The sequence below is a fragment of the Drosophila ficusphila genome, unplaced genomic scaffold (genome assembly GCF_018152265.1).
Source record: "Drosophila ficusphila isolate 14025-0441.05 unplaced genomic scaffold, ASM1815226v1 contig_791, whole genome shotgun sequence".
Lineage (NCBI taxonomy): Eukaryota > Metazoa > Arthropoda > Insecta > Diptera > Drosophilidae > Drosophila > Drosophila ficusphila.
This window is the reverse complement of record NW_025064737.1, coordinates 21,314,722-21,339,601: the sequence shown is the minus strand read 5'-3', so window position 1 is coordinate 21,339,601 and position 24,880 is coordinate 21,314,722. Positions and strand designations below refer to the sequence as shown.

Below are 24,880 nucleotides of genomic sequence, written 5' to 3'. Positions count from 1 at the left end.
GGCAACAAGAAGGAGGACTGAAGCTGAATCCGAAGCTGGTTTATCAGTAGCTGGAGGAGCTGCTCACCAGTCCAGCTAATAGGAATTTATTGAGCCATGAAAGTGTTGAGAGTGTGGGAGTGGGTTCACATGTGTGTGTGTGTTTGATAGCCGAGACCCTAGTGAGTGTGCATTTCAGCCCAGAACGGCGCATTAAAAGCCAATAAGCCATTGAATAGTTTAGACCATGCAAGCAGTGTTAGTGGGCGAGGGATTCTCATGTGTGTGTGTGTGTATTCAGTGACATCAGCGATAAGGCGATGATAAGAAGAACAACGCTCCTTATCGCGGCGCAATTATGAGCACTCGGCGATAAGATAGGAACATGGCGAACAGCCATTAAAAGGGGTAACCCGTCGAGAGCCAAATCAGTGCAGGCCCAGGTGCCAAAGCGTCGGCTTGCCAGCCATTCTGCTCTTGGCCAAATGGGCACACGGCCCAATTAGATAAGTGGCTAAGTAAGTCAAGGTCACCGACTCATCGGGGTCGTGGGTTATCGCTCCCATTTAAGCAATCACTGCTTTTCGGGGCTATACAATTATTGTTGGAGGAGGGGGACAAGACAAAATGAAAAGAGACCACGGAACGCAAATAAGAATAATACGCAATGTTTATTTGCCTTAAGGTATGCAATTAAAAATGTTCAGCTCGCTTCTTTGTCTTGATAAAATAAATTAGCATTAAAATCAACTTAGCAGCGCTACGACGAAATTAACTTTATAAATTGTAAAATTGTGTTTTCTGTCTGTTTTTCTGTTATTTCGTTCATACTCAGGTAGATATTTTTCATCGTTATACTTATTTATTCGTTGGTTTTTCGTGTTTTTGCAAAACAAAGGCGGCCAGCGGCAGCAGGCGGCAGCAGCAGTAGCAAAAATTAATGGCCGGGTGGGTGGGCGTGGTAACTGCAGGTGGGCGACCATAAGCAGCCAACTGTTTCAATCAACGTCAAATTAAACTTGGCCCGAGACCGAGGGAGTTGGCAGTTGAGGTGACAGGGGTTCGGGGTGCCCATTAAACTTCAACCGCTCGCTGCTCAATTTCAACTGCAATTTTGTGTGAAAAGAAGGGCTGAGGGCTGAAGGGAAAGCGGGGGGCCTTGAGCTCAATGCGGATCGGAGGGGGCGTCTCGAAAGTCAACAAAAAGTTGCATCTAATTAGCAGGAAAGGTGTGCCGATGTAGTCGATGTGCTGCAAGTTCAGCAGCTCCACAGACACGGCCCACAAATCAATCAATTTAAATTGCCAGCGAGTGAAATGAAAATATTGAAAATTGCAGTCGAAGGCAGAGAGGGAGACGCAAAAAGAAAAAGAAAAGGGGCTGGGCCATTTAATTGATGGCAAAAAGGTGTTAGAATTTAATTAAAATGTATGAGCAGTGACAGGAGGCGGCGGCGAAAAGGGAGGACGAGGCAGTAACCGGGAGGTCCTGCGGTCAGCTTAGGAGCAATTAAGAGCAACCAAAGGTAAGTGGTCTGCCGCACTCAGGTGGATCGATTTTTAAACAAGAACACAACTAAATCCCCTCGCTGTGGTGGATAATGTCTGGATATCTCGTAGGTTTTCATTTAAATTGAGGAATTTAATGGAATGAATATTAAAGGGTAGTAGTTTAATGATTAAAAAGATTTTGTACTAAATATATTTGTTAAGAATGGAAAAATAACTTTTACGCCAATTTAGCTTGGATTTAACCTTAGACTTGATTTTAACCCAATTTTCTCTGGTGAAAATAAACCGAGGCACTCAAAGCTAAACCGTCGTCTCTTTGCCAGTGGGCGTGGTGGGGGTTCGGGGCGTAGGGGGCTGCTGCCACGCCCCCTCCAACTGCGGTTGCGACTGAGAGCGCAGCTTGAAACTGGCCATGCCCCTCAGACCATGCGGCTTTTGGGCCACCGGCGGAGGTGCGGGGGCGGTACGCAATTTGGTGGGTTTCGCTGGACGCTTGGGGGGCAGAGGTGGGGGCGTGGGCGATTTGGAGGCGCGACAGGAGACGGAGGTGTCGCTACTGCGACGAGAGTCGAAGAACGAGGTGTTGCTGTAGATGGCCTCCTCCTCGATGGTGGAGTAGATCTCCTCGGCGGTCTCGTAGTAACTGGAGGGAACACCCATACCACCCCCGCCCAAGGTCGAACCCCTGGCCAACATCAACGAGGAACTGGAGGAGCCAATCGAAAAGGAACTGGTGCTGTTCGCCAGCGAAGAGTTCGAAATGCCAACTCGCGCCGTGGTCATGTTTTGGTAATTACTATTTGAGTCGGGGCTGACCACGATTTCCGAGAAGGTGGGGAACTTCATGGCGGCGTACGAGGGTGTGGGCGAGGTCACCGCCACGGACGTGGGAGGAGGAGGCGGTGGCCCCCGCCGCACTCGATTACCACTCGATTCACTCACCGTCGATTGCAGGTAGAGCAGAGCGGGCGATGGTCTTTGGTTCGTCGCCGCCTGTGGGTCGCCGGGCAGGAGGACCAGGTTGAAAAGGTTCAATTGGGGGTCAGTGGGGGTCACGGAGGGGGTCGCGGAGGGGGAGGCGGGGGGTTTGAGGGTGAGCGTGTTGGGCTGCTGCGGTTGCGGCAGGCTGGCATACTGCACCGGCAGTATCTGGGCCGTGGGAAAGATCTGGGCGGGCGACCCGGCGACCAGCAGCTGTCGTTGCGGCGAGTCCATCAAGCGGTTAGTGGCGCCACCGGCAGCAAATGCGGCAGCGGCAGCAGCAGCAGCAGCAGAGGCAGCGGCAGCATTGGAAGTACAAGATGGAGACGAGGATGCGTTAGCGGTTAGTGGTGGCGGCGCAAACGTCGGCGGCTCATGCAAATGACGTGTGTGGTAGTTGTTGTTGGCGGGTGGTGTGGTGGGCGGTGGTGGTGGTGGTGGCAATGGCAGGCTGTCAATGTCGGTGTCGAAACTATCAAGGAAGGGATTCGTTACCGAGTGTCCACTGCCGGCAATCGGCACCGGAGGAGCCGGTTCGTACGGTGCCCGCAACTGATTCCTCAGCTCGTTCTCGCGCAGCAGAAACTCGCGGTGCTCCTGGGCCGTCACCAGGATATTATCGGGTGAGTTCTCGTGCAGGAATTCGTGGGGCCGGAGCTGCGAGGGATTCGGTGGCAGTGCCTCCATGTAGATGGACTCCTCCGCCTCCCGCAAGGTGGGCGTACTCGGCACCTTCGGCAGGGTGGAGTAATTCACGGGCGGCGGTGGCGGTGATTCTCTCGGGCGACTCGGTTTCGTCTTGGTCACCACTCTTACTGGCAGTTTGGCCTCCACCGGATGGATTGTGTTCGTGCTGGCATCGTGCTCGAAGACCGTAAAGTCACCCTGACCCACATCGCTGTTCTGGAAGGTTTCCAGCGCCACATTCCTCACCAGATCCGCCTTCTTCACCTGAGGTTTCGGCGCCGTTGGAGGAGGTACTTTCGGTCGAGTGCCCGTTAGGTTCTCCGTGGACTTGGAGATCACAGTGTTGGGTGTACTGCGACCACTGGACTGCGACTGCGATTGCTCCAGCAGATCCTCGCTGGATCGCGACGAGCCGAAGAAGAACTGCTCGCGGGTGGAGCGCGGTGAACGTGGCGACTTGCTGACCTCCTTCGCTATCCGCGTGTACTCATCGTCCTCGGATGTGGGATGCCGGAAGGGGTTTTCCCGGTCCAGTTCGCCGGGACGATCCGGGGAAGTGGCCCTCGAAACGCGCTGCAACTGCGGAGATTCCACATCCCGAATCCGAGCCACGGCTGGAACAATGGGTGGTGTTTTCTCGAGGGTGGAACAGGGACTAGTGGCTCGCAGAATACCCTTCCTTGGCAACCGATTGCGTCCAGATCGGGTGTCCTGCTCCGAATCGTATGCCCGACTATAGCCATCTGGGGTGCGAGAGCGTGATCGTTCGTAGTCCGATTTGGAGCGCTCGTCCCCGCTGAGATCGAAGCTCACGGACTTGCGATGACCTCCGTACTCCGGCGTGCTGCGTCCCGATCTCGAGGGCTTGTAGGGTCGACAATCGCTCTCCGAGTCGCTGGTGTAGCGTCCTCGCCGTCGGTCGAAGGTATCGGAATCGGTGTCCGCGTAGGAAGGAGGTGACTGCACTTCCAGCGGCGGAGAGCTCTCCGTGTCCTCCTCGTCCTCCTCCAGAATGGCATCGATGTCGTCAAACTTCTGCGAGTCCGCCTCCTCATCATCTTCAACCTCGTCATCGTCCTCGTCGTCGATTATGTAGACGGGCTCCGCCTTCTTGGGCTTCGTCTGGCCGGATTTGGCAGAGGTTCGGCTCTCCTCCTCCTGCGACTCCAGCATCTGCTGGTAGGAATAACGAGCTCCGGGGGCCAGGCGATCTGGGGTCTGGGTGCCTCGCTGCTAGTGGAGTTTGAATTGTTGGGGTATTGCTCATTTAATTGGGTATATATACTCGTTTTAGTTGGGTTTTGGTTTGGTTTGGTTTTCGGGTGCAACGTCATCGCACACAAGCTTTGAACACAAATTGCAGTGTGCAACGTTAATGGTGAGTGGGTGAATTGGTGAGACAGTGAGGATGAATTGTGGGTGGTTTTCGCTTTTTTTTTACTTTGCTTTTCTGATGATGCGTTGGTACAAATGACACACACAAAAGTTGAACGATTCTGTTTGGTTTTGTTTTCGTTTGGGGTGCTCCTTTGCAACCTGCGTCCATTAGCCAATTACCAGTGATTTTCTGATTTTCTGCTTGATGATGAGGTGAGTGACTGCGACTGCGACAGAGACAGCGACTGGGACGGGACTCTTCTGGCCAATTTGCTGGGTGATGATTTTGAGTTGATGAACGCGGCACAGGATGGCGATAGCGAACAGCAGCGATACGAGCACAGAAAGATAGCAGATGCGAAGACAAAGACGAGTCACATGGCAAAAGTAAAATAACGAAATCAAACTAAAACTTTTTCTCGAATAAAACTTCTAGACCAAAACTAAGGAGCTTTAGAAATTCAATCATCGATTCCCCGAAAGACAATTAAAAGTTGATACCCATTTTTTGATTTTTTACGACAAATACATTAAGATTTATTGACATCAAAAATGCACACTTCGAATTCCATTTAGCTAGCTTTAAATTTAACTATCATTAGGTAACAACGAAAAGGGAAAACTTAAACCGTCCTGACGAGAGTATTCAATATACGGTGTGAATGCGGTTCAACTATGTGGTAACAGTTTAGTAGGTACTCTAACAAAATATCCCTAGTGTAGCTTTAGCCTGGCTCGTTCAAAAGGTTGTAACAAGATGCCCTTAATCATCGGCCTCGGTTTCTTTCTTTTGTCGGGAATTTATTTCTCCTCTTTCTTGAGTATTATTCAGTTGCATAATTGGACCTTTTGTGTGTGCTTGCCACACATTGTTACACATTTAGTAATATATATTGTGGGGGTGTCGGTGTGTCTGTGTGTCTTGTAGTAAACAGTTTTCGTTTCACATAGTATAAACATCGAAAGACTATAAGTATAAGTGGAATACTTTCTGCCGCAAAATGGCGACGACTTTAGAGCTCCTCGCGTAGATAAATACATTTACACATTTGGGAGTGAGGAGTGAGTTCCTTTTATCTCAACAATTGTCGGGGTGCGAATGCTTGAATTTGTTGCTGTTAGTGTGTTGATAAGGACACACTTTAACAATCAGGAGCAGTGGAAAGTGTGTGGGTGAGAGATCTAGTGAGGGACATTGAAACCATTTGCTGAGTCGAGACGAGCTTTTGATTGAATTTCTAGTGGGGCGGGAGTCGAAAGAAGGGCGTTTGAACGCCTCCTAGTGCGGGTAGTAACTCTTGGCCCTTTGAACACGCTTCCTCAAATCCTAGATTTGTGTATAAATTGCAACTCGTTTAGTACAAATATAGTAGTGGTGCCCGCAGTTCGGCGCTGCACACCCAAGCTGTTGCCTCCTGTCCTTTTACTTTGGCTGCTAGCATTTGTATTCTGTCAGTTTAAACTAAATATTCAGTCTTATGGTGATAAACATCCGCTTGTTAAGCAATGCGCTGCTCAGCAGTAAGCTGCAATGAAAATCGAAGGCGAGTGGTTCGGATTCGGATTCGGATTCGGGTGCGGAGGGGGGTTTTTCGGAAAACAATACAAAACCAACGGAACAGATTGCAAAATGATTGAGAGAAACAATAAGAAAAGTTGTAAATAAAAAGAAAAAATCAACAATTCGTTGAAAGGCGGCGTAGAGCAGCGCGCACAATATTGAAGGGAATTTAGGAGAATGAGAGAAGAACAAGGACGAGAAGAAGATAAGAGAGACGTTTTAATGGAAATTTCTTTCTGCAGTTTTTGAATTATTTACATTTACATTTATTATACGTGCCATCTATATAGTAAGTATATGTTTGTATATATATTTGTAATGTATGCCTGATTTTGTACCCTCTTTCGTTCTTTCTTTTTTTTTCTTTTTTGTATTTTGTTCCTCCCGCTTTCAATGCAAATTCAAATGGGGCATGCTTTAAAGCCAACAACAACAAACAGAACAACATCCAACGTGAACAATAATAACAATGCCGCCTACGCAGTCGGGGCAAAGGTAACAGTAAAGACGCAAACTGAAATGAATATAATATGAAAGTAGCATAAATAACAACAACAACAACAACAACATCAACACGAACAACAACGAAACTGAAACTCAACAAGAACAATGATCCAAAGGAGCGGCCTCCTTCGCAGAAAGCCAGCAGAAGTAGAAGAAAAGCAGGAGCAGCCAATATGCTAATAAATAATAAATTGTCTGCTGCCATATCAATAAATGTGGGGCCATCTACACGCCCGCCAAAAGGAGCAGCTCAGGGGAGCTGAGAGCAGCTAAGCGCAACCCCGATACATGCAGAACACATAACTCATACGCCCCATGGTCCCTCAGAGATAGGCTATGATTTTTTATTCGCTTTTAATTCAAGTGCAACTAAAAAGAATGAAACGCTTTAAAGCTGCAACAAAAGCACACACAAAATGGTAATGGAAATCGATGCTGGTCCATTTGCGTTTGGCCAGTGTTTTACGTGAGAGAATGAAAGTGTTTCGAACGAGTATGCAATGATTATTTTGGTTTGGTTTTTAGTTACAGTCAGTAGGTTTAATAGTCTGATACTATCATGCCAAGACCTGTGAGCTTAGCTGAAAATGCAGTTTTACTGGCAATTTTTCAACTGGCATCACATGTCAGATTTATCACAACAGTTTTGTGAGCTCTGTGTGGTGTGGTTTGTGGCGATGGTAAGGTGTTTTTGGTTTATCATTCTATCTTTTTTGTATAGCTTTATTTTATAATTTTGTGACACACACTCACGCACACTCGAAGGACATGTCAGTGACAGGGACAAAGGCATTAGTGAAGTTACACAAACACATAACAAGCTGAATACGAAACAAAAATCAAGTTAAAAGATTGGTGAGGTTTAGAGTTGGGTTCAGTGTTTTTTTGTTGTTGTTTTTTTTTTCTGGGGGTGGCGACTGTCGGGTCGTGTTAGCTGTTACATGAGTGTATCTCTTTCTCACACAGACAGGCATTTTACACAAACGAAAAGTACACGCACAGATATCGAAAGACGTACACGCACACATACACACACACACATATAGACATTAAAGCCAAGACAGAAGACGTGCATTCAGAGTCAGGTCGCTACATACCTGTAGTTGCGACTCCTCCTCTTCATCTTTATTTTTGGCAGAGGTCGTTTGCGTCTGCACGGTGACGGCAGGAGGAACTGACACTGAACCCGACACAGATGCAGGAGCAGCTGGAGCAGAAGGAGCAGCAGCAGCAGCAGGAGCAGAGTTCGCTGACTCGCCGGTAGTAAGGGGAAGTGGAGCCGCCGGCGTTGTGGGGGTGGTTGGATTCGTGTCGAGCGTATGCTTCGATATTACAACCGTCGTCGTCTTCTGTATTTTATCCTGCTCGTGATGCTCCGACGGCGACTTCGGTGGCACGGTGGTGAAGGCATCAGCCGCGCGTACAATTTCCAGCACCTAATTTGAAAGGCGAAACAAACGGGACAATGAGCTCTCCAACTGCCCCACAGCACAACAATTGGCTTGGCCCAAGGCCACCGAGTCACTCACCTTTTCCTGGGTGCTCTTCTCCTGACCCAACGGCGCCAGCTGCGTTTGCTGCTGATGGGCCTGTTCTGCGTGAATGAGCGCCACGGTTTGTGTGGCTGGCGTGTCCGCCGCTCCTAAATCAGCGGCTGTGGGCGTGGCAACTGGGGGAGGAGCAGTAGCAGCAGCTGCGGGTGGCGTGGGCGATGTGGCACCGTGCACCATGGCGGCGGCAGCTGCCAGAACCGTTTGTCCAGTTGGCTGTGCATCTGGCTTCTGTGAGGCGAAAACGTCAAAGTCCTGTGGCGAGAAAGGGAAATCGATTTAAAGTCCTCTGTTGTGTGTTTTCCTTTCTTTAAGCTCTCTACCCACCTGTCGCAGACGCTCTTCCTCCTCGTGGTCCAGACTGGAAACACTCTGACTCTGGCTCAATTCCGAGCCCGTTTCCGATGCCCGTGAACCTGGCAAAAAAAAACAAAAAGGAAGGTGAGACAAAAGTAACGCAATTTAAGCAAGACCGAACTGAGGCACATTAAGCTCTAGATTACGCACCTTGGCGACTGCCACCGCTGCAGGATGCAGACGAGTTGAAGCCAGTGCTCATGCCGCCGGCCTGGCCAATGGAATGAATTAAATTGGACTTGTCGTATCCCTTGCAGACGACCAATTGAATCTCGTTGCCGGCGTTGCGCAGCACATTGACCGCATCCTGGTGCGAGGCGCCCAGCAGCGAGTGTCCATTAACCTCGAGCAGACGCATGCCCACCTGAAAGGTGAAGGAGCACAAGAAATAGAAGTTTCAATCGACTTTTCCCCAGACAACAAAGGTGAGTCGCCTTACCTTAAGCCTTCCATCCCGTCTGGCCGCACCGACCGAGTTAATTTTGGACACGAACACACCCTCGTCCGAAGGATCCGCCGGATTACCGCGCTGCCCATTCAATCCGCCCTTGATGTGCATGCCCAGACGCTCGCCCTCCGCCTTGCTGAGCAGCACTTCCTGTGATTCGCAATTAACAAGAAGAGAGAGAGACATTCAAATTAGCGAGCGAGGACCCAGCTTAAACAATCGAGAAACTCTTTGGGGCCGAAACAAAGCGGAGAACAATGGAAAACATAAACCAGAAAGCATTTGACTAATTGGAATATCTACCCCTCGCATCAAAAGTCGAGAGGAGCTTACCTCTGTTGTTACATAAACTACTTCTATGCTCTGTGCGTATTGAATTTGTTGTGAGCAGTGGCAGAGAGTACAGAGATTGATTATAGAGGAATAAGAAGATGTAGATCCAAAGCGTATATACATATTTACATTACAGTACAAAAGCAATCTAAGTGGTTCAGCGGGGACTTGTGCGTCCGGCTTCTGGAATAACTCACCTGGAATCCTGGCGGCAGTGGGTCGTGCTGGATGGTCAGCTTGATTTCATCACCTGGCTTCAGCAGCTCCAGGACGGCGTCCTGATGTGTGGCCTTGGAAACGTCCGCCTCGTTGACTTTCAATATGCGATCTCCCATGCGCAGTTTGCCGCACTTCGAGGCAATCCCGCCGGGCACAATCTGTCGGATTTAAGGATAATGCCCGGGGGCAATTGTTATACACTTATAGCTCGCAGGGAATATGAATGGCCGAAAAACTTGAAAGTTTCCAGCAGCTGGCTTAGTTGCCTGCTCATAATGAAGCGACTGCGTTCCGAACAATTGTGCAGCAGCTCAGCTCATTTGCATTCGCAAGTTGCGGCCACTCGAGTGTTTTAATTCGAAAAGTTTTCACCTCCCTTCCTCTTTTTTTTTTTTTTTATTTTTTGTGGCAGCTGCTGCAGGTGATTGTTAGTTAATATAGCCGTACTTACATGCGATATGAAAATGCCCGGCTCTCGAGTGCCGAAGGGCACACAGGAATGGTCCGTTCCGCCGATGATGCTGAAGCCCAGGGAGCCCTGGTTCTTGGGCAGCACAACCTCCTACAGAAACAATGTGAGATCTTGTTAGCACATCACGAAATTAACACAAGTCAATGGGCCTAACGCTAAGAATCCTATTGAGTCTGCCGTGTATCGTGATTCGTGATTCATGGATGAGGAGTGCTCAAGTGCGCTGGCGTTCAATGGCGGTGCAAAATTGTTGGTGATATTTATATTTACATTTAAATAGGTACAAAACATTCAGGGGGTTCCCCGTCGTGGGACACAAAAACCAAGACAAGCCAAACACCAAATGACGAATTCATGCAATTAAGTCAGGGCATTCATTAAACATAAAATCCAAGTACCGAGGGTGATTTACATTCAATAAATAATAAACGACTTTTGTGCTTTTCTTATGAATAACTTAATTTTAGATTAAACAACATGCAGAAAGCGAAGGTAAGAGGCGACCACACAGAATTTTACCCAACATTTTCCTGACCTTCTCCGCAAAGATTTAAACAAAGCTCTTGTGGTGGCATCGTTGAGCTGAAGTGCTGGCATATTGCAACATCAAAGCATAATATTTCTGTTTATATTCATTGCCGAGAAACTATCTCCGCAACTGACACTCGCACAGACATATGCACAATGCTCAATCGTGTCAAGATGCCAAATAAACACATGTACCTGGCTAACTGCTACTAACTTTTGCCAATTAACTCCGAGAAATTGAATTCTTCCGAGTTCGAAGCCATCGGATAACTGTCTTCGGGTGGAAGGCAAACACAACGGGGTGGAAAAATAAATTAAAAACAATTAAATATTTTATTTGGCATTGCCCCGAAGAGTGTTTACACTCAGAGTCAGACACACGGATGGAGATTGCGGGGGCAAACAGAAATATTCAAGGTTTACTTATGGCCGCTCTGCGCACGAAACAAACGCAGTTGCAAACTCTTACTCATTTGGAGTCTATATAAATCCTTTTTCGGCATACCCTCCTTGCAGTAGTTGCCCCACTTTATTATTTAAGGTTGTTTGCAAGTTGCATAGTTTGCTGGTTTACTTATTTATGCTGCAAGTGGCAAGTGACAAAGCTTGCCACATGCACACAGAGTTTCTGGGATTTCTTGCCGGGATTTGCATCACGTCAGCAATGACACTCGAGTGGCTCAATGGAAGTGAGTGAGTAAACCGTTCTGTCGTTCAAAAGAAGGCGCTTTTCTCGTCACTTCAATAGATTCAGTTACAGCCAAAGGACACTAAATGCTCAAGTGGCTCTCTTCTTGGTAAAAAAAAAGTCCAAAAAACCCCTTCAAAGCGTTAAGGCCAATTCCCGTTCAAAGATATATTATTTAGTTTTAAAGTGATTTAAGAAAGAAACATAAACCAAGATGTTTTTAGAATATAAAGAAATTATATTTATCCAGAGTTAGTAGAGGGAATGTTAACTTAGAAGAGAAAGTGGTGGCATGCAATCTTATTCCACAGCTAATTGATTAATGGTTTAATAGTAGTATCCAGCTCCTCGCCATAACCAACTTAAATCCAACTCCATCTCAACTGCTACTCAATTAGTCGAAGCAATCACAACTCTTGTCAATGTGCATGTTTTGCATAATGCTTGGCATGAAACATAATATGTGAACTCGGCGCCTCCGAGGCAGAGGCAGACCCAAAATCAAACTGGGGGCCTTTGACCAACAGTTAAATCAAATCGTTTGCAAAACGCACAAATATTTATTCAGCAAATGCAGCTTAATCGATACCAAATGTAATGCGACGCGACCAATAAATCAGAGTGCCAATTGCGGAATAAAATCATAAATGAAATACAATTTTAAATAAACAATTTTCGTGTGGGGTGCATCGTGTACGGTGGACATTTTTGTGCGTGCGTGTGCGGTGAGACGAGAAAAGCTCGATTTCCGGCAACTACATATATATTTATACTACATATATATATATTTTCAATTCCTCTGAGGGTTAAAGTGTGTGTCCGGATCTGTTTGCTTGTGACTTTTACACAACGATTCGATTCGAACTCTTGGACTCTCGCCGCCTGGCTTTTGTTGGACTTTTAGTGTATGCGGGATGTGGAGATAGTCACCTCACTGATCAGGGGTTCCGCCAACTGATTGTCGGTGATGCGCGTCATCACCGTCTCCGTGAACGTCGACTTGGTGATGGTCTCGGTGACGCGGCCAAGTTCGGTGGGAGCCGCCGGGAACATGGGCAGATCCGGCTGGGGCTTGTTCACATTCACCGTGACGGCGCTCACGCCCACCTCGTTGGGTCGTGCCACATGCACCTGGTGCTGACTGCCGCCGCTGAGGAAGTGGGCCGGGATCATCGCCTGAAAATCATCGCTGGTCAGCGGTCGCAACGAGGAGGGCTGCTCACGGTCGTGGTTTCATTCGATATTTACGTGGTTACGTTGTTACGTTGTTACGTTGTTTTTTTCGGTTTTAGCAAAGTTTTCGGATATATCGGTTTTAAGCAAGATTGTTTTTTGGGGGGAAGGTGGTTGGTGGTTCAGAGAAAAAGAAACAAAAATATGTTGGTTTTTGTAAATTTTGGTTCGCTATGAAGCTATCGTTAGATCTAGAACTAAGCTAACGTGCCTAACTATTATGATTATCGTTAAGTTATGTACAATCCTGCGCAAACGCTCCCTGGTTGTTTGACTCTTTTTTGGAATGAGTGCTTAGAAGCTGGGACACAATTTGGTGCAATCTTAAACACTAATCGATCGATTCGCAGTTCGACCATGTATAGTATGTAGAATGAGCATATTTGTAGCATTTGGGAGGACAAACAAGGCGCACAGGGCACATGCAAAACAAACACAAACAATTTCGTTATACATACGAGTAGATGAGCAAATATATAGTTCTAGCAGCTAGGGTTATGAGTAATTGATAATCTGGCGGAGATATGGATTAGCACATATTAGAATTCTTACGATTATTAAGTGTGTTCATGTTTATGTTTTCAAATTTTTTCGGGCGCCAAATATCAACAACAATTTGCTTGGACGACTTGCGCTGCAGTTTGATTAGATACAATTTTGATACTTACCTTTCTGGGCTGATAAAAATAAATATAAGATACTGCAGCGCAAGCATTTACTTTTTGGATTTTAACCCTCTAAGCCCCAAGAGTGCCTTGAGGCACTCATTTTACATGCGTTTTTGTGGAAAGTGGCATTAGAGGGTTAAGACCTTTTAACCCTATCGTCTGATTATGTTTGGAACAAACAAATTAACGTATTAACGTAACGAGCTTATGGGCAACATTAAAATGACGTGCAGCTGGCTAAACAGAATACTAAACTAGGAACTAGAAAACTACTAAAGAAAAACAGAGCCGACTTGGCCTTACCTGAGCCTCGCCAGAATCACCACTTGTGGTGGAGGCCGCTCCATGGTCCCCATCGCCCAGAGGAATGGAGTTGGTGCGACGAGGAGCCGGTACAGGTTGCCCCGTCGAATTGTCTATCGTGGCAGCGGCAGCAGTTGCAAATCCATTAGTCTTGCTGCTGGGCAGCGTATTATTGTTGCTGTTTATGCTGGCTGCCACAGTGGGCGTGGGTGTGGGCGTGGTTGTAGCCAGAGTGTTGTACTTGTAAGGCTGCTCAATGGCGGCTTCTCCCACCGGTCGACCGAAGTTAGCTGTTGGAATTTAAGGTGAGAAAACCCTAGGTTATTCTGGGAATTGTGTGGAAAGCTGGCAGTTATTTGTTACACGGAAAGTTTGAGTTTTGAGTTTTAAGGAAGTTTATAAAATATTAACTTCGGCTTATGGAAATGTCAAATCAGAAAAATTCTAGGTATTAATAAATGTAAGTGCCAATCTCAAAAGTTCTAGGTATTTAAGAAATATATGTTTATAATATTATATCATTTTATAATACCCACCTGGTCGGTTGGCCAGATATCCGGAGGGACTCAACGAGTTGAGTACGGCCGGACTGCGCGGACTCGTCGGCGGTTCGAGAGGACCTCGATACTCGCGCTGCAGAACGAGGCGCACAAATCGCTGCGGTTCGGTCAAACAGGCGACGGCTGCGTCATGGTGCGCCTCGGTCATATCGTTGCCGTTAATCTGTACAGGGAAATGCCATTAGCATGGAAACCTCTTGCCCCATCGCCCCCGCTCGTCGCACTCACCGCCATGACCCTGTCGCCCACCATAATTTTGCCATCGCGGTGCGCCAATCCGCCCTCCGTGATGCGCGATATGAAAATGCCATCGCAGTCGTCCTTGAACGGTGGCGAACCCTTTCCGCCCGCAATGCTAAAGCCCAGTCCCTGTCCAATCTGATCGCGGATGAGCGTCGTGTGGAGCTGGATGAAGCTGAGTGGCGCCTCCTGGAAAGACCGCAAATCGAAAACCAGAAATCAATCAAAAATTGTGAGGGCGAAGGACACGAGTGAGATGTCAGAGGTGGTTTGTGTTTGTTTGTGGGGGACTAAATGGCTTACACACCCTGCCATTCTGGAGCAATCCGTTTGGGGCAGCTGCTGGCTGCACTATTTGTGCGGCAGTGGGCGTGGCAAACACGTTGGCCGAGTAGCTATGCGTGGGCGCCACCTGCTGAATCGGCTGCTGTTGTTGTTGTTGCAGTTGCTGCTGCTGCAGCTGCTGTTGCTGGGGCACAATTTCAATTGGAGCCGGGATGTAACGCTCGTGGCTAACAGCTGCAGCCGGTTGTTGCACCTCCGCCACGAGTGGTCGCGTTTCCACCGAAATTTGCGAGACACTGCCATCCTCGCTGAACACGGGATGTCCAATTAGCCGGGTAACCTCGCGCTGAACCACCAAAACCAGAACGGCACCGCAGGCTTTTAGCACCTGCACCGCCTGGTAGTGATCCGCATCTACGACAACGATGCCATTAACCTTGATGACCTTGTCGCCCACTTTGAGGCCAGCCAGGTCAGCAGGTCCTGCTTCGGTGACCCTTGATATGAAGATGCCATCGTCGTCGCCCTTGAAGGGAGTTGAGCCCTTGCCTCCAGCAATACTCAAACCCAAGCCAGCAGCAGTGCGTTCGATGTGGATTTCGTACTGCTCCAAACGCAGCTCCGTGACGCCATCCAAGTTGTCTGGAAAAAATAGAAAAGAATACCATAAGTTACATGTTTATAAGGAATAAATAATGAATATCTCAAATATAGTATGTTTCGTTTCCTATATGTTACCATATTGCTGCCTCTGCCTTTCGTAATCCCGATCCACGGGATCATAGCTGGTTACTATGCGTACTCTCTTTCCCTTTCGCTGCAGGGATCCACTGGGACTCCGGTTGGAGGAGGCCAGGGAGCTGCGCAGGCTGCTCATCGCAGGACTATTGCGACCACTGCCGGCTCCCGAGTAGCCAAAGTTCCCATTGCTGCGCTGATTGTTTCGGGGCAGGGTATTGTTGCCCTCCTTGACTTTGATTTTGACATTGAACATGGCTGCTTTGTGATTTGCTTTTTATCTGAGTGCACTTTTTAATATAAGCAGCAGCAGCCAAGCATCATCTTGTCCAGACAGACACCCTGTGTGTACGTGGAGGCAACCTATTTATTTTATTTGACTGCACTTTTTAATATGCGAAGATAACTTTTCATGCTGCCGCGAGCGCTGCAAACGCTGCTGAAGAAGTGCAATCGATCTGCGTCTGTGCCAGCGGAACAGATAAAAGCCAAGTGGGCACCCTATATGCATCCATTCAAGTGCAATGAAACGGAAAACCCCATCAATGCGAAAGCATGGGGGAATTACACGGCGTTGATTTAATCAAATTTTGAGCTTTACACCTAACACTAAGCAAATATCTAAAGAGATTTGTGCTTAGCATAAATTTCGCTTTAATGACATTCAAATTGAATGACCCAAAGTTGGCCAACAGCATCTGGCGCCTGGCCATAAACACCAGTCAATGAACCGGTGCGAAAGCCACATTTTTCCCCCGACTAGAAACAGACGTTAAAGCAACGACCTTGGAAGAGGAGACCCCTCGAGTCCCACAGCTGAGAATACCCGACGACCCCGCTCCTCCTGAAGAGACTTTGTATAATTATTAAATAAATAAACAGACAGTCTGCGAGGCCGCATTCAGGCAAACCCCCCGACTCCCAGGTGAACAAAAAATCAGGATGAGGAGCAGGTGGCGTGGGGAATGAAGATGAGTACCAGTAACTTTTCCCTTCTCAGAAACTCATTTATTGCTTTCATTTTCGCTATTGCTGATTTGCACTCAATAAATCCGTCGGCACTTTGGCCAACAAAATGATTTTGTTTTTCCCCAACTGTCAAGGATCCGCCGGAAGAGAAGAAAGGGAAGGAAAAACAGAGTCGCAGCTCTCGAGACAATTTCATTTTGTAATTGTATGCGAGTTTTCATGTTAATCAAGGCATAAATGAAAAGACAGAGCGAATCTCTGGCAAAGTCTCTCGGTCTCTGGCTCTCGGTCTCACCTCACTCGACTGCCATCTGCCTGCCTGTCAAGTCAACATTAATATTGCTGGATTTCAGTCTCCGACCGACATTGCCATTCACTCGATGTGCCATTATTGAGTTTGGTAAGTTGAGTGGGGTATTCAGAAAATTTGTATTCTTTGCTTACAGAACCAAGTTTGTTTGTGCTTCATAATTCAGCAATTTCAATGGGGCAACTTTAACTTGAAGCGAAGGTGTTATGGCCCAAGCATTCTGTTTAAATGTTTTAAATGCCATCATCACTCGTCTCCTTCATACTCAATTTGACTCTCAGAATTGTCGGACAAACGTGTAACCAAAAGACATTTTTATGGATATTCCGCCCACACATGAATACGTTCGGAATAAAGCCATCGTTTCATGCTTTTCACCCAGCTGAGTGGAGGGGGAAAACGGTCAGGGGCAACAATAACCAGAGAGAAAGCCATAAAACAAAATAAGATTTTTCTTCCCGGGGAGGAGAACAAATGACACGTGCTGTGTGTTCTTATTCCGGTTCCTGGGTCGCCGGAATGTAGGCAATCCTTCGGGGCGGAGGGGGGAAAGTAAAGTTTTAATACGAACAAGAAACAGGAACTGCACAAGAAGGATCGCACCGAGTCATTTGTTTTGCTCATATTTCTTATCAGACTTATTTTTACCGATTGCCAGAGTGTCTGCGAACTTTCTGCGGCACCCACTTAAGCAGGCATTTAAGCATTTTACGATGACATCGCGACGCGTGCAGCTCAATGAGGTGAGCCAAGAGAAATAAGGCCGTCGTTGTTGTCCTTTCCCCGTAAAATAAGCGACATAAACATAAACATAACATATAAAAATTTAAATACGGCAAAATACGAGGGCGGGTCGTAAAGCGCCAGCGAGGAGGTGGCAATAAGAAATTATGATTCCACAAATGCATTAGCATTTACACGCCGGCTATGAATCGCAATCCACATGGCTGACAAATGCCGAATTCCAAATCAATGGCACGGAATTCGGGAGGTATTCTCTCTATTCCCCCATTCGCCGCTGCTCTCTCTCTTTTTGTTTTGTCATTTATATGTAAATGACCTGGGCGAAGGAGACGCTGTCCCTGGGAAATTAGCCAACAGCATGAACAGATGCCAAAGGCAGAAATCATATTTCACTCGCCTGCCTGCCTTTTTCCACATGGCAATCTGTGGCCAAGAAGCGGACAGCGCTCCTGCAGCTTCGACTTGTCATATTCGTTATGACAAGTGAAAAAACTTTGAGCCAGAACTTTTCCCCCATTCATGCAAATTCCGCTTTCCACTCTGATGGAATTTGAGCCAATGACCGGATCGAATCAATCGATTTTAATTACACCGACATTATCAATGGCAAGAGATCAAGTAATCGACTGCTGCGCTTAAAGCTTAAAGACTTAAAGCCCTTTCCGATGTCACGTGAGCTGCTGCACTATTTTCCTTTATTATTTTTCCGCAGCGCTTATGAAAAATGCTACAGTTATGGGAAACTGGCGGGCATCGTGATTAATTGCCGACCAGGTTAAAAGGCGGACAGCGAGGCTGCCGCTTCTGACAAATTGCAAGTGTTAAGCTTTGGAAATCAACAAAACCGACCGTGCGACGTCCGCTTAAATGTGGCGACAAAAATTAATGAACAAAGTTTTTATGGGCGGCATAAAAAACTGGGAAATGTCCCGAGCACAAAGCTACCTCTCCTCTTTCGATTCCCAGTGCAGTGGAGAGCCTTTCGGTCCACAAAGCAGAGCAAAGGGGTGCGTTCACAACACTGCTATCTAATCAAACTTTGGAATGCCTAAGCCAATGTGATAAAGCAAAACAAGAAGGCCCAAAAAGTGGGGGAGAAAACAAAGCGAAACCGTAGTAAAACAAACTGGCGATAAGGCAGCTCTGAATCATTACGAAATTTTTCGACACATACGCCCGTATTACAAGGGGAACGAACAGGGCGGCCAAACCCTCTACTCGTTGGTGTACAGCAAAGTCAAGTGGTAGGTAATGACCTTGGTCCACCTGTCGTATGCGTTATTTCCTGATATCAGTGGGGCAGCATAGGTTTGCTGCCTACTGATTAATGTGTCTAAAACGAGAGGGATGATATCACTGGCGGAAAGGAAGTGCTTTGATAATGAAAGCCACTGCGTGAGTTCATTTCGATTGCAGCCGAGGGGCAACAAATTCAGGTCGCATTTCCCCATCGATGTTTGTTGACAAACCAATGTTCGCTCGGTTTGGCGCTGTCTGCCGGAACAGCCACCTCGGATCTCCCTCTTTTGCGACGACGATTACTCGAATTTTCCACATTTCCATGCTATCAACATGGCGGCGGAAATATTGGAAAATACGCAGTGAAATTCTTTGACCCGAACGAACATTCCTCACTCCTCCGCTGCAGCTGGCGTTTATTGCATTTTTGTTTGTTTTCTCGCGCGAAAATGGGAAGACTGGTTTGCGAGTGGGTGGGAAAAGTGTCAAGAGTCATAGAGCAGCGCGAGTGGGTGGGGGGTTTAAATTCTGCCACCGGGGAGTGGCGGTTGAAGCGATAAACTTAGCATGCAACTGTGAAATGCACGAGGCCCGGCGATGAGTTCAGGGCTATTGCCCAAAACACAAAACTTAAACATTCGGCAAAGCCGGAATCGTGTTTGTTTGATGGCCATGATAGAGGAAGAATGGAGAGGGGCAGCAAATAGTTTAAATTGCTGTTTGCACAAGAGCTGCAAGAGAACAGCAAATAATAATGCATACTTTGTTACGGCGGTGATGAAAAGGGCAGGGCGCATTGAACAAACAAACAAACCGGGAAACGGGGAAACCGACAAACAATCATACATAAAAGCGCACACATCGACGAACACGCAACATGCTGAGGGAAAAATTCAATAAGAATTCCATGCAATCAACGATACAATACATAAATAATGAATACCATTGCCTTGAGCTTATCAACGGTTTATTTATTGGCCAACATTCGGACGACTCGGACGGTGCTATTTTGTTGTTCTGCTCGGTGGTTCTCAGCTCAAAAGATGGTTTCTTCGCTTTAAGAACCCTGCAGGATGTGTGCAGCAAATGCAACTTATTGTTTACTTGGCCCCACAATAAAAAAAAGTGGGAGGAAAATAGGAGCAGAACGGAGGAATGTCAAAGGAATTGTGCAAATGTTGATTGTATTGCCGAAGCGTTTGCAATATCTAACCAGAAAAATCTGTGCAAAGGCGAAGGAAATGCCGGGAAACCGGATATGCACACAACAGAACTGAACAGTACAGAAGTGAACAGAACCGAACCGAACCGAAACGAACCGAGAGCACTTTTCATGTTTGCCATCTGCAAATATCCAGCAGAAAACCCGGCAATGCCTGCTATATAAACAAGACAAAATTTACTTTCAAGTAGCTCATTTTCGGGGATATGCACTGCAGCCGAAATGCAAATAGGGAAGGCTACTTGGCTGGCGGGTAACACCTCCCCCATCCTTCCCCTTCCGCTCCATTCCTTTCCGGGGGCAACCTTGAGCACTTGGATTGACAGAGAAGTGCAGCAGAAATTCAATTATGGCCTCGGGCCATCATACGTTGCGTATGCGCAATGTGGGAAACTTTCCAGACGACTGACCCGCCGCCACCTGGCTCTTCTTTCATAAAGGGAATTATGACAGACAGCAGACAAAAATCGATAGCAACAAAACACGTAAGCAGCAAAAGAAAAACCGAACAGCCAGCATTTCACACTCTCTTCTTGAGAAGTATTTAACAATGAAATGCTGTTTTTTTCGCTTTATGACTAAGTCAAGGTAGGGATATTTGCTATTTGCGTGAGAAGCTTCTGCTATTGTTATTGTGCAAGATCTCGGGAGTCTTGGCTATAACTCGCTCTCTGTTTTGAATGCCAATAAAGTAAGGAAAAAAAAAGTAAACTCCGTATAATAACAAGTGCAAATATACGGTGAGCTGCTGACGAATGTAGCGCGTCTCTCGCGACGTTGACAAAACGCAAGCGTAACTGAAGAATGACTAAAGCAGGCGGCGAGTGGGCCAAACGCCCAGACCCGGTCGCAAAGTCTGGCAATCGCAATTGCACTCGACCTGGTCTCTCCGCCGGCGGACTCTCTGCTGGCTGGCTCTCCCCACTCTCAGTTTTCCCAGGTAGAGCCCTATCCATATACGTATGTGGGTACCCATATACCAATATAATGAGGCAACTCATTTCAGTTTCATTTGCACCATTTTTTATCGTCTCATTCGGCGCGCTCTCTGCTTGTTTACCCCTTTTTGAGTGAGGTTTGCACTGTTTTTCCGCTGCTATATCAACCACTACCATCCCACTTTTATCAGCTTTTGCGAGCAGATATCGCTTGGCTGATAAGCGGGCAGCACTACGTGACGTTCCTATTTATAGGCCAAGTTTGTGTTAATGCTCAACTGTTGCTGTTGCGTGTGTTTCACAAGCCCAACTCGGTGGTTTCTACACCTGTAGCATTCCGCTGGCATAACGCGCTTTTAATTGTGCCTTCCACGTTTTCTCTCTGTTGATATAATTATTTCGGAAGTACTTCTTGCTCATTGATAGACCCAAACAAAAAACACTCGAACATATTTATGCCTAGATAGCGTGTGCAGAACACAAACAATTAAAAGGGGTCATGGGTGGTCTCTTTGTGGCTTTGCTTTTACTCTCCAACCATGGGGACAGAGAGGTTTGCCAATTAAGTTTCCACTTCAGTGTCTGCCCTTTCGGGTCGTCCAGTTGGCAAATGAGTGAAAATTACAGGAACCCGCCCCCACTCTCATATCGATTTGCCATCAAGGCGAGCAGCTATCCCGTGCTACAGCCAAAGCACTTTGGCTATTTCGGAGACGCTTCACACAGATAGAGCAATATAAATGTAATTAATTGAAACAATTTCGGTATTTACCTGGGTCGCCGCTAGCCTCTGTCTTGCCAGCCGGAATGGGCGAGAGCGACGAGTCGAAGGGCTGATGCTGCTGGCCCTGCTCCCGCTCCACCTCCAGCTGCTCCTCCTCCTCGATGGGCGATGTCACTTTGCCGGACAGCGAGTGCTGCGGTGTGGCATCATTGCGCTCCTGGGAGGCCAAGGCGTTGGCCAGGATCTCGCTGGCCTGCTTGTCGGTTAAATGCTGCACACGTTTGTTCTTCAGATGATGAGGGGTGTCCCTGGTTAGGAAAAACATGTACACATATGAATATTAGTTAATGAAGACAAGCAGGATAATCCAAGTACCAGGTGTCAAGTAAAGTTAAGCTTACGTTTAATTAAATGAAATCGGGATTATATGGAATCTTACCTTCTGTGCAATTTGGGTGGCCGCTTATAAAAGTCATCATCTTCTCCCTCCACTTGAAAGCCAACACGGCGATCGGATTCCTGTTGAAAAAAGAAACCAAGTTTTAGAACAATATATGATTATTATCCATTCTGAAACTTACGAATTCATCCTCCTGCTCGTCATCGTCCTGAGCCTCTTCGTTTCCACCAACAGTGGCTGCTAGTTCGGCAACCACGGCTGCTGTTGCCGCCTTAACATTATTGGCGGTGGTGCTAGTTCCATCTGAACCACCCTGTACAGCGGCGGATGGTGGTGCGGCAGTTGTTGTAGTTGGAGAAACTACACCAACAACCACTGGCTGCTTGGAATTTACACCAACGGTGGGTTGCTGCACTGGCTGAGCCGGCTGCTGGTAGTTATTCACAATGGTTCGTGTCTCGGTTGGTGTCTCGGCTATTTTGGTGCCGTTCTGGGAAAGAGGGAAATTTTTAGGTATTTTACTGTACGAAATCGAATGGTTTCCAAACCAAGCTATGTCAATAGCTTGTCTACATACTTAAAATACCTGTAAAAGTATTTCTAACATACATGTAGAAAAATAGAAAGTAACAAAAATTTAAAACTTCGATTTAAATTCAAATTCAAATCACAAGAAAGTACCTTAACAAAAGACATATATACTACTATTCCCAGTTAGATCTACTCTAGTTTCTACTTCCAGGCTTAATGCTAGGATTAGTATCGAGCCAAAGAAGCATAACAACATAACAAAGCAATCATATATTTGCAATAATTAACGCTAATATTTCCCCTAGCGATGGAAACAAAACAGAAGCTTGGGATTCGGATCCAACCCAGCACTCACCTCCTCCGGCAGCGTGACCAGATTGGCGTGCTCCTCGTGCCGACTGCGCTCCACCTTGAGCTTCTGCGCCTTGGCCTTGAGATCCTTGGGATGCGGCGTGTTCTGGCGCACGAAGGGCGTGTCCTTCTCCTGGGTGGCCTCCTCCGAGAACTTGACCACGGTGCGCGACGGTTCGCGCTCCTCGAACGGCTCCGAATCGGATTCCAGGTCGCGGGCTAAATTTCAGGGGCGAATCAAGCGAATTCCATTAGCATACAAATCAAAAGTGCGCTGAGGTGTGTGGGTCTCGAAATGGTCTTAGATTAATGAAACTGCATGCCCATGCACACACTTTTACTACGTAAATACACGCACACATATATATCTATAACATATGAAATATATGTAAACAATGATATTTATTATATACAATCGGATTTATACTCAAAACGCTAAATGCTCTACGCTTTTGGTTTTGCACAAATCAATAAATAAACCGCCCATTAAAAGTCAGCCCCGAACTACGAGGGGCAAACCACTATTTCTGGCCACCGGGCGTAAACATTTCGGCCAGGTTTGCGTCTGCTGGACTCGCTAATCCATCAAGCGCTTATGAGAAGTGTGTGTGCCGTAAATTTTTCGCACCGCGCACCGTGTAAACAACATAAAAGTTGCAACGTGTGCGCGGGGGATCAGGCGGTAATCAGGGGGCCGCACCATAATTCAGAATCTCGGATTCAGATTGGGATTCAGATTCCATCAGCGGCTGCCCAGTGGGCAATCAATCTATCTACGCAGCAAGTGCAGGGGGTGATGATGACGATGATGATGATGTCGGTTGCGGCAATAAACAAATGCAAATCGCTGTTTTCGACGCAGGAAGTGCCTCTGGATGAGCCCAAGTAGCTGCATCCACAATTGGGGAATTGGGGAATGTCCGGCGCAGTCGTAACTTACAATCGTTACCGATTTTAGCATAGACAAACAAATTCGGTCCCCGGCGGGGAGTCCGAGTCCGATTTGAGTTAAGTAAACTGAATTCGGCGGGTCAGCCAGCGCCAGAGATGAAGATTTATGCAAATGGAAGAAGACAACTGACTTGTAATGGCAATGGCAATAACAATAATAAGAGGCCAAGTCGGCGGGGTGCGTCGCTTTTAAAATGATTTCCTCTTGTTTTTGCTTTTCTGGGTGCTGGGTGCCTAGGCCGCGTGACCGTCAGTCGTCGGCTTTAATTGGATAATTTGAACACCGCTTACATGGCTCTAAGATATGCGGGGAAAACAATAAAACGAGTTTGATCTTGAAACTATTCACACATTCGTCTAAATTGGCTAAGTTATGTGTGTGCCATTGTGCACTTAATCCGAATCCGTCATTGACCATTGATCGTTGGCGAAGTGGTAAGTCAAACATGTCGTTCGTCGTTCATCGTCTGCTTACCAGACAAGTAAGTCGGTTCTCCAAATATACCGATGATATAAGCTATTTATAGGCAAACGGAGTGGCCGAAACTCGTTTGGAAGCCGAATAACAGTTACAATATCTACTTATACATTCATTTCGATTGGGAGGCAACTACGCCACAGAACCGAAACCACAATAGCAACATCGGTAACAACAAATACAGGTTGAATCATGCGGCACTCAATCAGAGAGTGTCACAGTGGAGACTGAGGAAAAACAAATTAGACTCTAGACTGGCTCATTTGCATACCAACTTTAGGAAGACTCGCCTAGGAAAAACATCTTAAGGTCGCCAGATTTCTCTGTATTGTATTGTATTTCGAACTTCATTACGTCAGATTTTCTTTATATTACTCTAAAACCAGTTTCATAACTTTAAAGCGCAATTCTGATAGCATAACAACTTTAAAAACCAACTTCTAACAACAAAAGAGTAGTGATTAATATTAATAAACAACTACAATTCTATCTCCTAAATTAAATGTTTGAAGTTAGATAACTCTCCTGGGAATTTGAACAGCTTCCTTGCAAATTCAAGTCCACCCAGCCAGGTCCCACTGTAGCCGCTGTGACAGGCCATTAATCAACAGTTAGTTTTGGTGGCATACACACACGTAGCACATCGAAACGAGCCAGGCGATTAATATTATTAACCGACGCAGCGTCATACACATAATTACATTTCTGGCCGATCTTGCCCCAGTTTTGAGCTCCCAACTGCCACTCCTTGCCGCCGTGACGTCAGAGCCGTTGACATCACTCAAGTGCCCCAAATGCTC

General features: G+C 46.8%; 1 protein-coding gene across 1 annotated transcript in view; it reads right to left on the bottom strand.

Annotated features, from left to right (window-relative positions):
- LOC108095764 (protein lap4) overlaps positions 1-24,880 on the bottom strand; it is a 64,382-nt gene that overhangs the window by 15,271 nt on the left and 24,231 nt on the right. The window contains 16 exon segments of the mRNA XM_017196970.2: positions 7,699-8,037; positions 8,131-8,406; positions 8,479-8,567; positions 8,659-8,872; positions 8,948-9,106; positions 9,487-9,666; positions 9,960-10,070; positions 12,127-12,411; positions 13,401-13,690; positions 13,937-14,123; positions 14,189-14,389; positions 14,508-15,127; positions 21,418-21,677; positions 21,809-21,888; positions 21,951-22,259; positions 22,656-22,870. Coding sequence (XP_017052459.1) covers positions 7,699-8,037; positions 8,131-8,406; positions 8,479-8,567; positions 8,659-8,872; positions 8,948-9,106; positions 9,487-9,666; positions 9,960-10,070; positions 12,127-12,411; positions 13,401-13,690; positions 13,937-14,123; positions 14,189-14,389; positions 14,508-15,127; positions 21,418-21,677; positions 21,809-21,888; positions 21,951-22,259; positions 22,656-22,870 — 3,815 coding nt within the window.